Source organism: Lithobates pipiens, unplaced genomic scaffold (genome assembly GCF_037356315.1).
Source record: "Lithobates pipiens isolate NorthernLeopardFrog02 unplaced genomic scaffold, aLitPip1_a1.2 Scaffold_22, whole genome shotgun sequence".
Classification (NCBI taxonomy): Eukaryota; Metazoa; Chordata; class Amphibia; order Anura; family Ranidae; genus Lithobates; species Lithobates pipiens.
Window position 1 is genome coordinate 257,621,099 of NW_027507784.1, and position 18,528 is coordinate 257,639,626.

General features: G+C 43.8%; 1 protein-coding gene across 2 annotated transcripts in view; it reads left to right on the forward strand.

The window, feature by feature from the left end:
- REXO5 (RNA exonuclease 5) overlaps nt 1-18,528 on the forward strand; it is an 86,926-nt gene that overhangs the window by 10,075 nt on the left and 58,323 nt on the right. For both annotated transcript variants that reach the window (XM_077448984.1, XM_077448983.1), the window contains exons 4-7: nt 1,080-1,206; nt 4,982-5,102; nt 8,382-8,531; nt 10,566-10,654. In XM_077448984.1, the coding sequence (XP_077305110.1) occupies nt 1,080-1,206; nt 4,982-5,102; nt 8,382-8,531; nt 10,566-10,654 (487 nt within the window). The remainder of the gene's footprint in view (nt 1-1,079; nt 1,207-4,981; nt 5,103-8,381; nt 8,532-10,565; nt 10,655-18,528) is intronic.

The following is an 18,528-nucleotide window of genomic DNA, read 5'->3' on the forward strand; positions in this document are numbered from 1 at the left end:
AAAGCTAATAAACGGTCTGGAGGATATTAGTTATGAGGAAAGGTTGCGAGCACTGAACTTATTCTCTCTGGAGAAGAGACGCTTGAGAGGGGATATGATTTCAATTTACAAATACCATACTGTTGACTCCACAATAGGGATAAAACTTTTTCACAGAAGGAAGTTTAACAAGACTCATGGCCACTCACTAAAATTAGAAGAAAAGAGGTTTAACCTTAAACTACATAGAGGGTTCGTTACTGTAAGAGGGGCAAGGATGTGGAATTCCCTTCCACAGGTGGTGGTATCAGCGGGGAGCATCGATAGTTTCAAAAAACTATTAGATAAGCACCTGAAAGACTACAACATACAGGGATATACAATGTAACACTGACATATAATCACACACATAGGTTGGACTTGTGTATTTTTTCAAACTCAGCTACTATGTAACTATATGTTAATTTTTGGGGGTTTAGATAAGTTTTAAAGATTGATAAGCTGTAGTGTTACATATTTGGTTTTAAATTTAGATATGCTCAAAGCAGATCTCCACCCAAAAGGGGAAGCTCTGCTTGTTTTGACCCTCCCCACCTCCACTGCCACATCTGGCACCCTTTGGGAGGGAGGGGGTACCTGGTTTTGACAGGTACTCGCTCCCACTTCTGGCTCAAATTGCTGCAGCGATCTACGAACATATTCAGCCCCTCCCGCCCCCCCAAACCATCCCCCCCCCCCAAACCATCCCCCCCGCAGCCTTTTGGGACACGCACAGGTCCCAGAAGACTGTGGGACCATTCACAAAGCGCAGCGCAACTCCAGCGCCTGCACTTGGGTACTGACATTGCTGGATAACTGGACAGGTAAGTGTCCTTATATTAAAAGTCAGCAGCCAGAGTGTATGTAGCTGCTGACTTAAAATATATGGGGGGAGACTGGAGCTCCGCTTTAGGTTTAGTGGGGTAACCTTTTACTTAAACAGACAGATGACCATGGGAATCCATTAGATGAAAACCAACACACATCCTGTATATATTTTCTACATTACGTTATTCGTCAGTAAGAATAAGTGTATTTAAAAAAGTTTTCCTTTCTTCAAGCTGGTGCAGCATTCATCATCAAAAGCGTCTTCAAGGTGTTGTTGTCATTGTGTTGGAGGACCTGAGTCAGCACCACTTTTACCAGTTTTATATGCACTTTCTCTGTCTTCGGAGACTCTTCCAACATGTAAGTACAGACCTAAAATTGGCCTGCAGGCTACTTGTACAAAACTACAAAATATGGTAACATTAAAAACCAGGCAAACGAATGTTTACTTTATGAACAGTATTTACAAGAATGTTTTACTTGCCAAAGGATTTGTAGTTCTTTTCAGTAAATTTTTCAACCCGGGTACCACTGAAAAGCACAGACTAGAGCAGCCTCAAAACTTGGTTAGCAAGCCTGTTGACATTGAAAAAAATAAAACGAGCTCCCTGTAAAAGAAGATGTTTCGTACTTTCTAGCAGATGATGAGTGAAAGTCGAATATTATATATATTGTATATGACGTTACAGGTAATGAGATAACTAATGCTGCGTACACACGAGACTAGGTGCGACGGACTTTCGGCGGAGTTCTGACGGACTTAACGAACGGACTTGGCCACACATGAACGGACTAAGTCCGTTAGTTTTGAACGTGATGACGTAACACGTGACTAAACAAGGAGGTTCAATAGCTAGTAGCCAATAGCTTCCTTTGCGTTTGTATTTGGTCCGTTGGACCAGCACACAGACGGTTTTCCCAATTTTAGTCCGTCGGATAGATTTGAAACATGTTCTATTTCTAGGTCTGTCTGAATTTTTTTTTTTACTAAAAAATATCGGACTAGCCCACACACGATCGGATTGTCAGACAGACTAATCCCTTCAGACCTAGTCCGCTGGAAAGTCCAGTCGTGTGTATGCAGCATCACTTTTTAAAGTCTGTGACGCTATATCTTTAAATGAGAGCTGCTATGTCTGGGCCATTGGCTGAGAACGCTGATTAGGAGCCAGTCGGCTGCTGGTTTTACAGCATACATGTCCGTCAGAAGCTGGTCAAACATTTGGACCAGCTGCCGTACACATGGGCCCAATGTCAGACAGTTTTTATTGAACCGACCGATGTCGCCCAACGTTTGGCCTGTGTGTATGGGGCTTAAGTGGTCATCACCACTTGGAGAAGCTACAATTCCCAGCATGCAGTGGGAATTTTAGTTGTGAATGTGGGTGGAATTAGGGGGTCGGGTAAGTGATCTAAACCTTGCCAGTCATCACCCCTTCTGTATATGCCCACATCATCTTCTGTATATACCCACATTGCTGCACACTTACACAAAACAAGTGGGTGGGTCAGACTGGGAGTCTAAGTCTCCTGGGTCCTCCCACTACAATGAGCTGCCACTCATTAAAAGAGAACTACAGAGGGGATGTTACAAGACCAGCGACCAGGAGAATAGTGGGCATAGCAGACACTGGTCTTGCTAAATGGAAATTAAGGAGGGCAGAGGCCTTCTGCTTATTAACCCGGGTGGGGATTTGTCAGTGGTTGAACATCTGTATTGAAAAACATGAAGATATTGCTGATAGGTAAGAAATGTCTTTTGTACTAAAGATATGTCTTTAGTAACTCATCCCCATTGTCTACACAAGGAAGGACAGGATCTGAGTGTAGAAAAAAAAAACACAACTTGTTATATAGTGTGCAGAAGTAGATGGACCAGAGGAAGTCAAAGCCGTTATCTATTTATACTGCAAAGATAGTTAGTTAGTTATTTTTTTTTATTTTTTTTATTCCCTGTATGGGCACATCATTTATAGTTGTGATGCTTTATGTGTATTATATGTAAATAGGTTGTCCTAAATAGACATAGCATGTTCCTTGTGCGTCTAGGAATTCTGCATTACAATGGAACGTTTCGGGACTGACCACAACTTTCTCAGTGGCTGTATATGTGCAAGGCACAGCTGGGTGTAATAGGTGGAACATTTTGTAGTATACACGGTGCTAAATACACTTCAGATCACTTTTGTAAGAGATCAGCCTTGATGGAGATACATAGGAATAGTGACGTTCCATGTGTGTTCTAATCTGATGTGGTGGGAGTTATAACACCTACCTGTTTTCTCTATATGGAAGATACATCCAGAATGGTTAAGGCCCATGCCCACGATTGGACTTTTTGACAACAAACATACAAATTAGCTGTTTTAAGGCAACATCCGACCGTGTGTACGCTCCATTGGACAAACTTTTTCGGTTTTCATTGAACTTTTGTTGGCTGTGCGAACGGTCAAACTTTCCGGCAACAAAAGTCTGACCGTGTGTACAGAAAACCATAGGACTTTTGTATAAAGTACGAACACGCATGCTCAGAACAAATGCAATAGATCAGACAACAACACAGAAGTTGCCCAAAGGTGGCAGTAAAGAGCAGAAAAACCACGTGATTTGGTGAAAGTTGGCTGAAAAAGTTCTGCTGTGTGTATGCAATACAAGTTCACGGCTGACACCCTTTGTACAAAAATCCAAGGGAAAGTTTGTACAAAGTCGGATTGTGTGTATGAGGCTTAAGAATTTATAACCCACACAACAAACTTTGTCAAGACTTGCTATACAGCAGAGGAGCCCATTCTTCATTGACACACCTTCATAATATATCTACTCTTTGGACTGTTTGTTGCATCAGGTTATGATAAACCAAAGATGTCATTCATTTTCTCTTGTTGCATAGATGTAGGTACAGTGTTTCTCAAACTTTTTTGTCTTGTGGCGCACAAAAAAAAAATCAAAAAAAAATTGCAGCACACCTGAAAAGATTTAACAATTTTTGTGGTGAAGAACCTATTTATTTTTACATATATGTTTAAATTTTTAATGTGAAGGATGTGCCTGTTTTTGAGTGCAAATCCGATTGAAGCGAGGTTCAGTTCACAAGGATTAGCAACAGATTTTTACTTCCTATAATACAGCTAGATTCCTATAAAGTTGTCAGGGTGTTTGAAATGTCTATTGAGAGGGGCACAAAATGGAGCAATTTGAATCTCTGGTATGGGCTTCTATCGTGCATGCTCTGAAAATGCATAATTTCCTCCCCATGATCCACTTTCCAGCAGGCGCTGTGTGTCACGATGCGCTCAAACCATTGCAGACTGCCATCTTTGCTGGCGGCCCCCCACAATATCCCACGGCACAAAGAGCTGCACGATTAATCATTAAAGAATCAAAATCGTGGTTCAACTCTCCTCACAATCTTAAAACAGCATTTCCTGATTCTATATAACAAGTGCAGAGAGTTCTCTGCTCACATCTGACAGCTCACAAAAACAAAACATCCAGGCAGCCTGCCAAATTTATCACAACATGGGAGATAAAGAGAAACATTGTAACATGTAGTTCTTTAGATCAAAGGGATGAACTTCGGTCTGTAAATAAGGGCAGTTTAGCCACTTAAAGACTAAACCTTATTCTGACACTTGTTGCTTACAAGTTAAAATCTGTATTTTTTTTGCTAGAAAATTACTTGGAAATATATATAATCAGAAACCCTAGAGAATAAAATGGCGGTTGTTGTAATATTTTATGTCACACTGTATTTAAACTGTAAACTGTAAAACTGTACTGTAAACACTGATGTAATAATGTAATAGTATGGTTGTGACTAGTATAACACCAAAGGTAAACTGAGTTGTATTTAGTAATGTGCATACTACAGTTTTTTTATATACGTTTATGTAGGGTTTGTGGCAATCTTTCACAATTGGTGCCAATGTTTTATTCAGCACTTTTTTTCTTTAATTTCAGTGGGTGTAATCGGTGAAAAAAATAAAATAAAAAAAACTATATAATTGTACAAGATATTTTATGATGATGTGTGATTGGAATGAACTGTTCTCTCACATAAAAAGACAAATATAACAAGAACAATCCAGAGATTTAAAACTGTTTTAATTTTCTTTTCACTTGTAACACCGTAAAGAGGTTCAGCTTGCCGCCTCCTTCCACTGACTTTATTTCTTCCCTTGTTGGGCTGGATCTTGATGATGACAAAGCCAGGACAGAAGCACAGGCCGGTTCAAATAATTTGCACAGGTTGAATGGTAAGGCGTGCTGTAATAATCCCAAACATTATAAAAAATGATCTTCTCCTAGGAGTTTTTCATGCACAGGGTTACGTATTAGTTGTCTTTTTTTTTCAACCTGACTATGTAACTAAGTATGCATACACATACAGTACTGTGCAAAAGTCTTATAAAGGTGTGAAAAAAAGCTGTAAATTAAGAATGTTTTTCAGAAATAGAAGTGTTTAATATTATTTTTATCAATTAAAATGAACAGAAGAGAAATCCAAATCAATATTTGGTGTGACCACCCTTTGCCTTCAAAACAGCATCAATTCTAGGTACACTTGCATACAGCTTTTGAAGGAGCTCAGCAGGTACGTTGTTCCAATCATCTTAGAGAACCAACTGCAGATCTTCTGTGCATGTAGGCTGCCTCATATCCTTCTATTGCTTCATGTAATCCCAGACAGACTCTATGATGTTGAGATCAGGGCTCTGTGGGGGCCAAACCACCCCTTTCAGGGCTTCTTGTTCTTCTTTACAGCAAAGATGGTTCTTAATGACTTTGGCTGTATATTTGGGATCAATGTCCTGCTGCAGAATAACCCCTTCCCTCTGAGCGTACGCAGATGTGCGTACTCGGCTTCCGGGGTTATACCGGGATGATCCGGCACCTGCAGGCATCATCCTGGTACCGTTTTTCACAGCGGGCGATTGGCTATCCAGCCATAACAACCGATGCGGCTAAAAGCCGCTCGGCTGTTATGCCGGAGGAGCGGGAGGGGATGCCCCCCCCCTCCCGCCGCTCTTACCGGTGCTCCCGCTCAATCGGGCGCACCGATGCACGATCGGATGCCTCCGGCTGCTGCGCAGGGACTGGAATGAAGCCGTAAGTGGCTTCATTCCAGTCTCCTAATAGTGAACACGGAAGCGACGTCATGACGTCACTTCCCGTTTACTCGGCTGCCAATGGCGCTGGTTTTAAAAAAAAATATACAGTATTCAGAATCGCCGTTTTCAGTGATCTAAATACATTGAAGTGTAAAGGAGGGATCGGGGGTCTTTTAGACCCCCGATCCCTCCATAAAGAGTACCTTTCACCACCTATTACTGTCACAAAGGATGTTTACAATCCTTGTGACAGCAATAAAAGTGATCACATTTTTTTATTTTTTTTAAAACAATTTATTAATTAAAAAATAAAAATAAATAATAATTTTATTGAAGCGCCAGCCGTCCCCACGAGGTCGCGAAGCAAAGAAAACCTATACAGAAGTCGCGCCCGCATATGTAAACGGTGTTCAAATCACACATGTGAGGTATCGCCGCGATCGTCAGAGCGAGAGCAATAATTCTAGCAACTGTAACTCTACCCTGGTAACCATAAAAAAAAATTTTGTCGTCATTCCACGAGTGCGTGCAATTATAAGGTGTGACATGTTTGGTATCTATTTACTCGGCATAACATTATCTTTCACATTATGTAAAAAAATTGGGCTAATTTTACGGGTTTTTTTTTTTAAATTCATGAAAGTGTCCCTTTTCCCAAAAAAACACAGCTGTGCAAATTCCGTGTGACATTAAATATCGCAACAATCGCCGTTTTATTCTCTAGAGTCTCTGCTAAAAAAAATATATATATAATGTTTGGGGGTTCCAAGTAATTTTCTAGCAAAAAATATGGATTTTATCTTGTAAACACCAAATGCCAAAAATAGGCTTAGTCATGAAAGGGATAAATTGGGGATCAATCACACACCTCCCTTATGCATGATGGATAAGTATCTGCTTGTATTTCTCAGCTTTGAGGATACCATTGATTCTGACCAAATCCCCAACTCCATTTGCAGAAATGCAGCCCAAAACTTGCACTGAACCTCCACAATGCGTCACTGTTATACAAATGTGTGAAGCAATCAGTGCCACTATAAGTTAATTAAGTGTAAAGTTGCAGCCGCTATACACTTTAAGTGAAATCACTACACTTAGTGTAAAAAAATCTATATTTGTGTATGTGTACCAAAAGACACACATACAAACACACACACATACACACAGTGCAGCGCTACTACAGTGAAAATTCAGTGCTATACTTGGTGCTATGTATACATGCAATAAAATTCAAATTCATAATAAATGTCCCATAAATCAATATCAATCTTGATAGTAGTGCTCCAGTATTATTATATCACCGTGCTTCTCAATAATTCTTATTACTTGTGTAAACCACCACCAGCTATTTAATCTGCTCACCTCAAGTCAGGAAAACTCAAATGAACTCTTTATTTTCTCTCCCCAAATGTCTTTTCTTTCTCTCAGGACTCCGCTGTTTAATTTCTCCCTTTCACGTTCTCCATTCCACCCAATGTGTCCCTCACAGATAGGGGGTTGATCACTGAGATTGTTCAGCTGTTCCTCCACTTCATGGGACTCATGTATCATGTAATCAAAAACACAGCCGACATAATGCTCTCTGCTATAAAACTTTTATTCAAAACCCCGCTAAAACAGGATACTTACTAGATATAAAAACAAAATTCGCTTGTTACATGTATTGAGAGCGTCTGCTCACTCACGACCGTGGCTGCACAACATCACAGGCTCGGATCCTCTCCTCTGCACATATATCGACCTCTGAATGGTCTTCCTCAGCAGATCTGCTTATATGAAAAATTTAGTGATTTTTATGCATAAATACAGAGCGGCATTAATTTGTCACTTTTATATCTGATTGGGGTTCAACTTTAAGTGTGTCAGTGTCCTTTTGTTTGTATAACCATATAGTCTGTTCTTAGATGAGAAGTGTTTTTTTTTTCATTCCTATGACTTCCCTCAGTTCACATACATCTTCCTATCTCATATTTAGAGAAGGTTATAACCACATATGAAACAAGCACAATAAACTGCAGAAACTTCAGGAATCAATACCGTTGCCCTAGCCAAACACTGCAGTGTTATTTCTTGTTATGGCTTACCTGTTATTAGTAATAGGAAGTAATCACATGACCGTGGCTTTGTCCTCAGAAGCCTTTGAAGAACATGGAAGTTTATTCCAATTGGCAACATCTGTTCCTGTGACAACTTTAGAAAGTGAGATTTCCCTAAATTTGGAGGGATTTGCTGTGTTTTTTCTCTGGGATGGGAAGTGGTTTTTACACTTCACCTCTCTGTCCAAACCTAGAAAAACCATGTTGGCTTGAGTTGTTTTCACGCTTCAAACTGCCTGGCATTCCTCTTGATGAGATGTATAGTGCTGGATATGACCAACTTATAGTGTTGACCCTATTTGATTAACCAAACCTTTCTTTCTTTTAGATCCAATTAACAAGCTCAATAGTCCTTCAGCAACCAAATGTAACCTGGCATGTAACCCCATCCTACGAAAATATGGAAAGGAAAGGCATTGCCTGACAAGGTATCTACTTTCTGAGGAAGAGATGAGGACAAATGATTATCCATGTGTAGGTCAGTCTTCACCCCTAAACGTCATCAAATCCAGTTCCAGTCCCAGTGTACATAATACATAAATAATAATAATAATACATAATGAACATAAATCAAAAATAATCTGTGAATGGAGGAAATGGGCCTTTCATTAATCTGCCCTTCCTCCATTCATAGAGCCCCTTTTATTCATTGAAGCTATAGTAGAGCTTCTCTAAATGGAGGAGGTGGGTGGAAAGGGAAAAATTGACACTCGATGATGATGATGAGCGCCTATGACCAGTCCCTTGACTCTATATCAGAAATTACAGCTGGGAGATGGGGGGGGGGGTCAGAGAATGGAAGATTTCAATAAAATCTGCAATCATCAGCACAAGGGGCACTTAGCATTGACTGTAAGTAATCTCCCTTGTTCTGTTTTTTTTTAAAATGCATAAACTTAGGCTTCAAATACATCTTGAATAAAACTAATATAATGACCTAAATCAGATTCTTGTGTGTGTGATTCTCTGTGCAGCGTTCTCCAAACAACAAAGCTTTATTGATTCAATTGGACATTCCCATCCACAGACTGTCTCCTCTAATGTGTTTCACCCACCACAGGCTTAATTGTAGCACAGCAGCATCCATACAGAGAGTGAAGGCCAGCACTGATACAGATTAGAACTGAACATGTGGAGAGTGGAGGGATGGCCTCATTGTGTTGACGACTCTCTTAGCTGCGACTAAGGCTGTTGCCGAAACGCGTAAGCTGTGTTGCTTGTCACTTCAAAGTAACCAACGGTTAAAATCGCTATATGGACTACAGAGTTGCTGTCTCAATCCTTTTACTTGTTTGTGTTGTGGTGTGTAAGAACACGCTGAGCCTGAGCACCTGTCCGAGGATCTTTCAAATTGAACTGGGAGTTCCCCATTGTGTCTGCTATCTCTCTTCAAACAGCAGCCATTGTAACTGTAGTCATTTATCAGATGAAACTGGGTGAAGAATGGTCAACCCTCAGTGCCAACATGGACATATTTCTTTCCTAAATTATACCATTAAAATATTTGGGGAGAGAACACATGGATAACATGCTTACTGTGTTATTTCTCCTTTACTGTCCATTCAAAGAGTGGGGGAAGGTTGGTAACCAAACTATATTGCCTAATTGTATCAGTAAAAACGAGGATCACCAACTTGATTATGGTGTCTGTTTAGGGTGCCTGAATCACAAGACTGGCTGAACACAACTACAACTTCTTTGGCATGTAAAACAATTCATGTATACAGTATGTATGTCATGTGTGTACTCACACTAGAGTGTAGTTTGAACATTGAACCCACCTCTTACAGTACTTGAATTCCCTTATTTTCATTGGATTTTTAAATTGGTATCTTATAAATTATGGCCTGACAAGTCGCAGGAGTGAGGTTGTGTGCCTAAAAAAAATAATAGCTGCCCACAAAACTTTATAATTTTCTGTTATGGACATCTCTCAGTCCCCTCTGTAGTGGATGGCCACCCCCCCCCCCATCCACATTGCCGCCATTATAACACATGTGCAGATATGCCAGCAGGTTCTGCCCATCTTTTAGGTTCTGGTTGAGCCCTTTGGCACATCTGTGCAAACGTAGGAAATTTTCCATGCATGTGCTAACACAGTGAATATTTGGGACTTCTCTAATAGCCGCCATTGCGCATGCATGGGAAACCTTGTGTGTGCAAATATTTGGGGGAACCCACATGTGTGCAGAGTTGTCTCAGGCCTCAATAGGAATCCGAAGCCTTGTGGCACACCTGCACACACTCGGGGGAACGGGACAAAAACCTAATTCTCGCCTGGGTGAAAAATGCAAAATTGCTGCTTTGCAGCACAAATAAATGGCATCAATTAAATGTGTTTATTTCTTTCCGTTAATAAGAGAGGAAGGAGGCAGGGCAACATAACATATACTTTAGGGGGAAGGTCTGCTTTAAATTAGTCCACTGAGCCCTGTATTGGTCTTATTAGCTACTGAATTATGCATTCATTTGTATTGTTGTATGTTATATGATCTACCTATTTTCTTTTCAGGTTCCCCAGATACAGAAAACTATGTACACTCCAACTGCATGGAAGACCCTACTGACAGTAGTCCATTATTTGGGTTGGACTGTGAAATGGTAAGTGACAAAATCACCATGTACAAGTAAATATGGAACTGTGCATCCTGATTGGTTCCTACCCCTATACACTGTTGCCTCTACTGCTGTTTAACTAGTTATCAATTATGGTAGTAGATCTGTGCAATGTAGTTTGCCACTAGCACTTATGCCTGTATAGGAACATTTTATGACTTGTATTACTCAGTTCGTATTAAAATAATTTACTAAGATGAGCAAATGGTCCCAGTTGCTGGATAAACCTATCCCCCTACAGACTTGGGATAAGATTTGGGCTTCTACTTTTAAATCCTCGAAGTGTGTTACACAAAGGGAAACGGCAATTAAAATTCTCATGTTCTGGTATAGGACCCCTGATGTCATCCACAAATTCGATCCCTCAGTTTCGCCGCGCTGTTGGCGTTGTGGGCTTGACGTCGGGTCACTGTTCCACATCTTCTGGAAGTGCACCCTGATACGTCCTTTTTGGTTGGAGGTGGGATCGTTGGTGATGGAGGTGACGGGGGCGTCCCTTCCGATCGATCCCCTACATTGCTTATTAGGTCTCCCTATCCCGGGCCTACCCAGAAATACAAACCGGCTGCTCTCCTATATTCTATTAGCTGCTAAGAGGCTTATCCTGCTATGCTGGTTGTCTGGCGCAACTCCCCCCTGGCCTAGATTTCTCCAACTGGTGTCCGAGATACGGAGAATGGAGTACCTGACGGCCTCGGTTCATGACTTGGTTCCCCAGTTTGATAAAGTCTGGGAACCCTGGGACCGGTCGGAATACGGGGCTCCCCCGCCTGTACACCCTTAACGGCTGCTGCTGCTGTTAGGTGCTCCTTCTTTCTGGCCTCTGCTCCCATCCTTCCCTCTCCCATTAAACCTCATTATGTGTCTATCCGGGTGACCCACTCCCCTCCTCTGAGATTCACCATGACGATCCTATGGAGGTTTTGTTGCTTTGTTTTTCTCTGGCCTCCGGCCTATTGTCCTTCGGATTCTTTTTTTTTTTTTGTCATTCATAAACTGTTTGTTGTTTATTTTAATTGTTATAGTCATGCAGTTCACTTTTGTGCCTGCATTTGTGGACATTAATATCTACTTCTCTAGTTAACGTCTATGTTGTACGTTATGTTTATTTCTGCTTTTCGAGTATTCCATTGCTCGATTATATTGTACTTGCTTTAAAATTTAATAAAAAAATACAATTATAAAAAAAAAATTTTTTTTACTAAGGCTGGCCATACATATGCCATTTTCTTTTGTTCAGCCACCAGGTTGGATGAGGGATGAATTCCTCCGGCGGAGCCTTTGTATTTTGACAGCAGGGAGACTTCCCCGCTGTCACAATACACTGATCAGCACAGCTGACTTCCAACGATTTGTCTACAACCAGCCTACCCACACACAGATTGAAATTCGTCTGGTCCCTGCTGAACCAGCCGATCTATCCATGTATGGCCGGCTCAACTTTGTCTTGGGGGATCACTAAATGTGTGGGTTCACTGAATATGATGTTAAAGCAGATCTAAACAATAAAACAAAAATGTAATATATGACAGCTTAGCAGTTCCACCCATTTAAAAGTCAGTAGTTACAAAAAGTGTAGCTGCTGACTTTTAATAAACAGACACTCGGCTCACACAGTCCAGCAGTGTGGCCGCCCGAAGCCTCGCTTCTCTTCCCCTCCTCTATGCGGTGCCGGCATTGCAAGTATGGGCGCCCGGCTGTGGCTCCACAGCCAGGTGCGCATTGCACGTTATGAATGGCTGGGCAATCTTCTGGGACCTGTGACATGTCCCAGAAGATTGCAGGGAGGGGGGAAAAAGGTGAACTTCCTTCTGGTGCCAGGAGATGAAGTGGGAGCTGGGTACCTGTGAAAACTAGGTACCCGCTTCCGCCCCCCTCCCCACCCAAAAAATGACATGCCAAATGTGGCATGTCAGGGGGCCATGAATACTTAAAGTGGAAGTTCCATTTTTGAGTGGAACTCTGCTTTAAATGTGGTGGCTGCATTAGTTTCCTTATTAAAGCTTTTTTATTTTCTTGCATCAGGGGACACAGAGCCATAGTAATAACTATGTGGGTTATATCAGCGTATCAGGTGCTGGACACTGGCATGCCCCTTAAGGCGGGAACTTCCCCCATATAACCCCTGCCTGTCAGGAAGGTCCTGCCAGCGAAAGACAGTCTGGGCCTTCCGCCGCGCGTTCACGTCTGTCACATTGAGATCTTGCTGTCTGAACTACAGCGTGCGAGTATCCTGACCATGAGAACCTGTCTCCTGTGATCATTTACCCGGCTTGTCTACCTACCATCCCTGCTATCTGCCTGCACCTGATCTTGGCCTGCCTGACTACTCTTCTGCTTGACCCTCTGGTACCTCTGCTGTCTGCCTGATTACCGACCTGGCTTGTCCGACTATCCTCCTGCTTATTCCTTTGGTATCTCCGCTGACCGTCTGATCACCGACCCGGCCTGTCTGTCTACCCTGCTCCCAGCATCCTGGTTCCTGGTGCCTGTCTGCTGTCCAGCTTCCAATTGTTGGTCCAGCTCCTGTCTGCAGTCCAGCTTCAGCCTGAGTTCTTGCTCCAGAGTCCTGGTTCCTGCTGCTCTGTTCCAGCCTGCTGCACCTGCCTGCTGATCCAGCTCCTTCTTGGTCCCAGCCTGTGTCCTGATCCTGTTGGAGGTTCCTCTACACAGTGCTTCCTGGGTTCCAGATCCATCCGCTGCTGTTGATCCTGCCAGGCACTCGTGCTACTCCTGACTCTTGTGCTTCCTGTATACTCTACTAGGGCCCTCGAGTCGGAGCTGCAAGAGAGGTCTCTTCCTGCAGGTCGGGCTCTTCCACTAGGTACGTGACACTGCCATTACTGGGAGTTCTCAGTTTTTTCGCCATAGTCTGGGCACGTGTTGGGCACGTGTAAGGATGTGTGTACTGAGCTCCACGGGCAGTAATCCGTGATGAGAGCCAGTTATCCTGACCGGATCCATTCTGATGTCTCCGTAATGGACTAAATGAATGGTACACGGGCCTTGTCATCCGAAAACGCGAGTTTTTGCTTGCGAATGCTTTTAAAGCTGGGCCCTGGGATCCAGTACTTTTTGGTAGTAAAGCCAATAAAAGTTTACTGGCAGGGTCTTCTCGCAGGTCCAGGATTGTGGGATTACCTGAGTCTACCCCTGTTCCTGAAGGTTGCCTTTCAAGGTCTCGCGCCTATCATGAAGGGCACAGATTTTTTTTTTTTTTATCTCTGATAAACCCTGCTGTGAGGAAAGGTAGAGGAGATTTCTCAGGAATCTCTCCTTCCATGTATTGTGTTGTCATGTCATGTCTATGTGTCACCACTGGAGGCTGTATTGAGCACTCACCATTCTGACACTGGAAACAGCAGAAGCTCCACTCTCCTCTCCGTTCAAGCTATCTCAGACCCTCAGGTATGAAGGAGGGTTCTGATCACTTCCTGGACCCCCAGATTGGTGTTTTTTGATCCTTTGTATGCCAGCCAGCTGCCTCTTTTTTCTTAAAAATGTTTTCGTGCGGGGGGCATGGCTAAACGGTGTCAGATGCCGGCCACACGTGGAGCTAGTAGTTTAGAGCTCTGCAAGAGAAGCTGCTGTCTGGCGGTGGAGGGACAGAGCAGAGTGGTTGCTGGTCAGGTTTGGTGACACAGGCATTTCCCTTTTGACAACATTGTACTGTATAGCTAGGATTAATAGCAGTTATTGTACTATAGCCTAGCAAGTGAAACATTCTTTTGCTGGTACTGCCTCTGCTTTGTACTGTAAGCTATGACTGACAAAGGGACCAGGAACTCCTCTAAGGGGTTAATGGTATACAGCAAACTAAAAACCCTTTCAAAAGAATGTCTTCCTCCCGTGAGAGGTAAAAAGAAAAATATGGTTGAGCCGTCAAGGGTAGAACACTTCTGTCCCTGTGTATTTTATACAAACAGGTTTTTTCTTCTACCATTTAAAAGATTATTGCTATGATGTCTCTCCATAGTAAGACTTAAAGCGGTAGTCCGCCGGGACTCCGCGTTTTTTTTTTTTTTTTTTTTTAAAGTCAGCAGCTACAAATACTGCAGCTGCTGACTTTTAAAATAGTGACACTTACCTGTCCAGCGCGCCCGCGATGTCGGCACCCGAAGCCGATCTCTAGATCGACACTCGAGTGCTGCCGCCGCCATCTTGGGTATGGGAATCAGGAAATGGAGCCTTTCGGCTTCATTTCCCGGTTCCCTACTGCGCATGCGCGAGCCGCGCTGCGCGATGAGGACGGTCCCCGCTGCCTCTGGGATCTGTGTGTTTCCCAGCAGGCAGCGGGGCACTTGCGGAAGGGGGCGGGCACTTGCGGAAAGGGGCGTAATGTACGCCCCTTTCCGCAGAGAGCTAGCCCGGAAGTGGGTGCAGTTACCTGGATTATCCAGGTAACTGCACCCCCCTCCCCCCTGAAAGGTGCCAATTGTGGCGCCGGAGGGGGGGAGGAATCCGATGAGCGGAAGGTCCATTTTAGGGTGGACCTCCGCTTTAACATAGCAGATCCCCTTCTAGTCCTCTGGGCCCTTTTGTTGAGGTGCAGGAGGCTAGGGGTCAGGTAGATCTTCCCAAATATTGGAAGATACTTATTTTTCCTCTTCAGAGGATCCTAACAGGGAGGGAGTAGCCGCACAAGTCAGGTGTTTGTCTACTCCCTTACTTAAAGAGGTTTTATACCCGCTGAATTTTTTATTTTTTTTGCTCACCTGCAAAGCAAAAGGCATAATGAGCTAGTATGCACCGCATACTAGCTCATTATGAAATACTTACCTTAGAACGAGGCCCCGACATCTGTCCCGATCCACCCCGAGGAAGCTGACATGTTCCCTCAGCGTTTCTTCCGGGTATCGCGGCTCCCGCGCTGTGAGTGGGCGGAGCCGCGATATGAGATTTCTCTCAGTCAGGGTCTGGCATCTGCCGGGCTTCCAGCCAGGAATCCCCTGTGCGCATGCGCCACTGCAGTCAGCGGCGCATTGCGAGGGGACTTTTTTTTTTACCTACAGGTAAGCCTTATTATAGGCTTTCCCGTAGGTAAAAGTCCCCAATTTGACTATACAACCACTTTAACCCTTTTGTTGCAGCACAGGCTCTTGATGTATCTACCTCTCATCGGGTTCATTTGAACCTCCCCCACCTGGGGATGTTTTTCCTATTCATGCATAGCTATGTATTCTGAATGGGAACATTTCTATGAAAGAAATGGCGGGTCCCAGCTATTAATGCTGCCATCACCTCAGTGAGCAGAGTCTCATATGTCCAGTGGATAATGCACTGATGTTAAAGGATCCAGCAAGTTAAGGTTGGATTTTCCTTTTAAAGACAAGATGTCTTTTGCAGTTCTGGCTGCAATTGGAGTAGCTCAGTACATTAACCCTTTACTTTTGCTCCACTATTTTGGCAGAGCACATTTTGAGTCACGCCAATGCATTGGAATGTGGACTCCAAGGGGTTAAGGAACAGGTGTGAGATACCTGAAAGTTCTGCCTAATCAGCAGGCCCAGCAAGGGGCTGGTGTATTTGACGCACTGTGTCTCACAGATGCTATGAAGGACTCGATCGTTTAAGCCCTATGGCTTATACTTGGACTAGTGCATTTTTGCAGAGGTCCGTGGCTGAAATATTAATCAGCCGAAGCACCAGGTCAAAACCCTTAGGGCCGGTTCACACTGCGGGTGATGCGAGGCGACACGACTTGCCTCGCCGCGATCTGACAAGTCGCCCCCGTTCTGTACAATGGAACCGTTCTGAGAGGAGCGACTAGAGTCGCTCCGACTCAGAAAAAAGGTTCCTGTACTACTTTTGGGCGACCTCAGGGCGACTTGCATTGACTTCTATACAGAAGTCATTTGCAAATCGCCGCTGAGGTCGCGGCAGGTCGCGGCGAGGCAAGTTGGTGTCGCCTCGCATCGCCCGCAGTGTGAACCGGCCCTTAGCCAGTCTGTGTCCCTTCCTGGGGTACGACTATTTCGAATGGATAAGTACATCCAAAAGGGGTAAAGCTCTCTTTACCAGTAAAAGGAAGTTCTTTAATCGTGCAGCCTCTCCTATGCCTTAGTTCCCAGGGGCAGCACCAGGATCTTGGGGGCAGAAAGCCCATAAGGCAGAATGCTAAGGCATTATCATGAAGGAGCACCCCCACTCGTTCGGGTGAGGGGAAAGGTCCTGCGATTCTCAGTCTGGCCGGAACAATGTTAAGAGCAGAGGGATTTCTGCGATTTTCTTCTCTAGGTTACATCTAGAGTTTCAAGAGCCCGGGTGGCCCAGTCGGCTTTCGATCTAAGGGTCCGGGGTTCGGGTCCTGTTTGGGTGCTGCCTGTGGGGTCCTTGGGGCTGCTGATGTGGCAGTCTTTATGCAAGAGTGTCCGTCTCCTCAAAGAATGCTCCTAAGGTTCCAGAAAAAAGGAAAGAAGAGAAGTCTCTCTTTCTGGCCTCTGCATAAGCTGTTATCCCAGTCTGTGATATCAGAGATTCCCTTAGTGGAACAGGGTTTTTTTTGGCGCAAACCTTTTAAGGTCTCGGAGCCAAACAGGGAGGTAAGACTCATTCTAGATCTCTGAGATTTGAATTTGATTTGAACATCCGATCCTTTCATAATTCAATCGGATGTGTCCATCATGCAATGGAACCAGAACCAGAAATTTCTGCGGTTTGAAATATAAACTATTTTTTTAATCGTGGCACTGCCATTCGGCTTAGCCACAGCACTATGAGTGTTCTGAAATATTCTGGCACCTCCTTTAGCCAGGTTAAGAGCTCAAGGCATAACAGTCCTAGCCTATTAAAAGGATCTACGTTTAATAGATCATTCAGTCTCGGGTCTAAATCCAGAGCCTGATCTCTGCTGTAGGTATCTGAAATCCCTAGGTTGGATTCTCAGCCCAGGAAGAGTCTCCTTAAAACCATCAAGGAGGTTACTTGGGGGCTGGTTATAGATACCATACTGAAGAAGGTATTCTTACCCCAGACGAGAATCCGTTCCATTGTAGGACTAATTCAACTTATCAGGATAAAGGAAAATTCCTTCATTTGGCTGCAGGAGATTTTCAGGGGAAATGGTGGCCTTCTTCATGGCTGTCCCTTACATGCAGTTTTATTCAAAGACTGCTTCAAGACACCATCCTGTCGGTCTGGAATAAAGAGGATTCAGGCCTTGTTTGTTTCCAATACGCTTGGCTCCCGACATAGGTCAGAGCCTAAATTGGTGTTTTTTATCCAGCAGGAGGGAAAATCTTTATCCTGCAAGGTGTTAACAGATGCCAGCCTTCTAGGCTGGGGAGCAGCCCTGGAAGAAGATTCTGTGCAGAGGAGATGGTCCAAGTTAGAGGACCTTGCCTATCAACTTTGTTGGAAGTTTCAGGCAGTACATCTGGCCATAGAATCTTGGCAGTCAGATTACGGGACTGTCCTGACAGGATTCAGTCTGACAGAGCCACAGCGGTGGCTTACATCGATCACCAGGGGAGACACGAGAAGTCGTGCAGCCCAAAAAAGAGGTGAATAATGTTCTAGCTTTGGCAGAACACAACACTCCTTGCCTTACTTGAGACGCCAACAATTATTTCCAGGAGAATGATCTCTTCACCCCGACATCTTCCTAGCAATATGTCAGATGGGGTACTCTGGACATGGACCTATTCGCGTCCAGATTCATTAATAAGGTCGACAACTTTATGTCAAGCAAGGGGTCCACTAGCAGGCCAAACAGACGCATTAGTCCTCCCAGGGGATCAGTTTTCACTGATCTATGCATTTCCTCCAGCTCTGGTACTTCTGTGCCTTCTCTGCAGGATTAAGCAGGAACAGAAGGAGGTGATTCTGGTGGCCCCAGCCGGGTCCCAGAAGATCTTAAT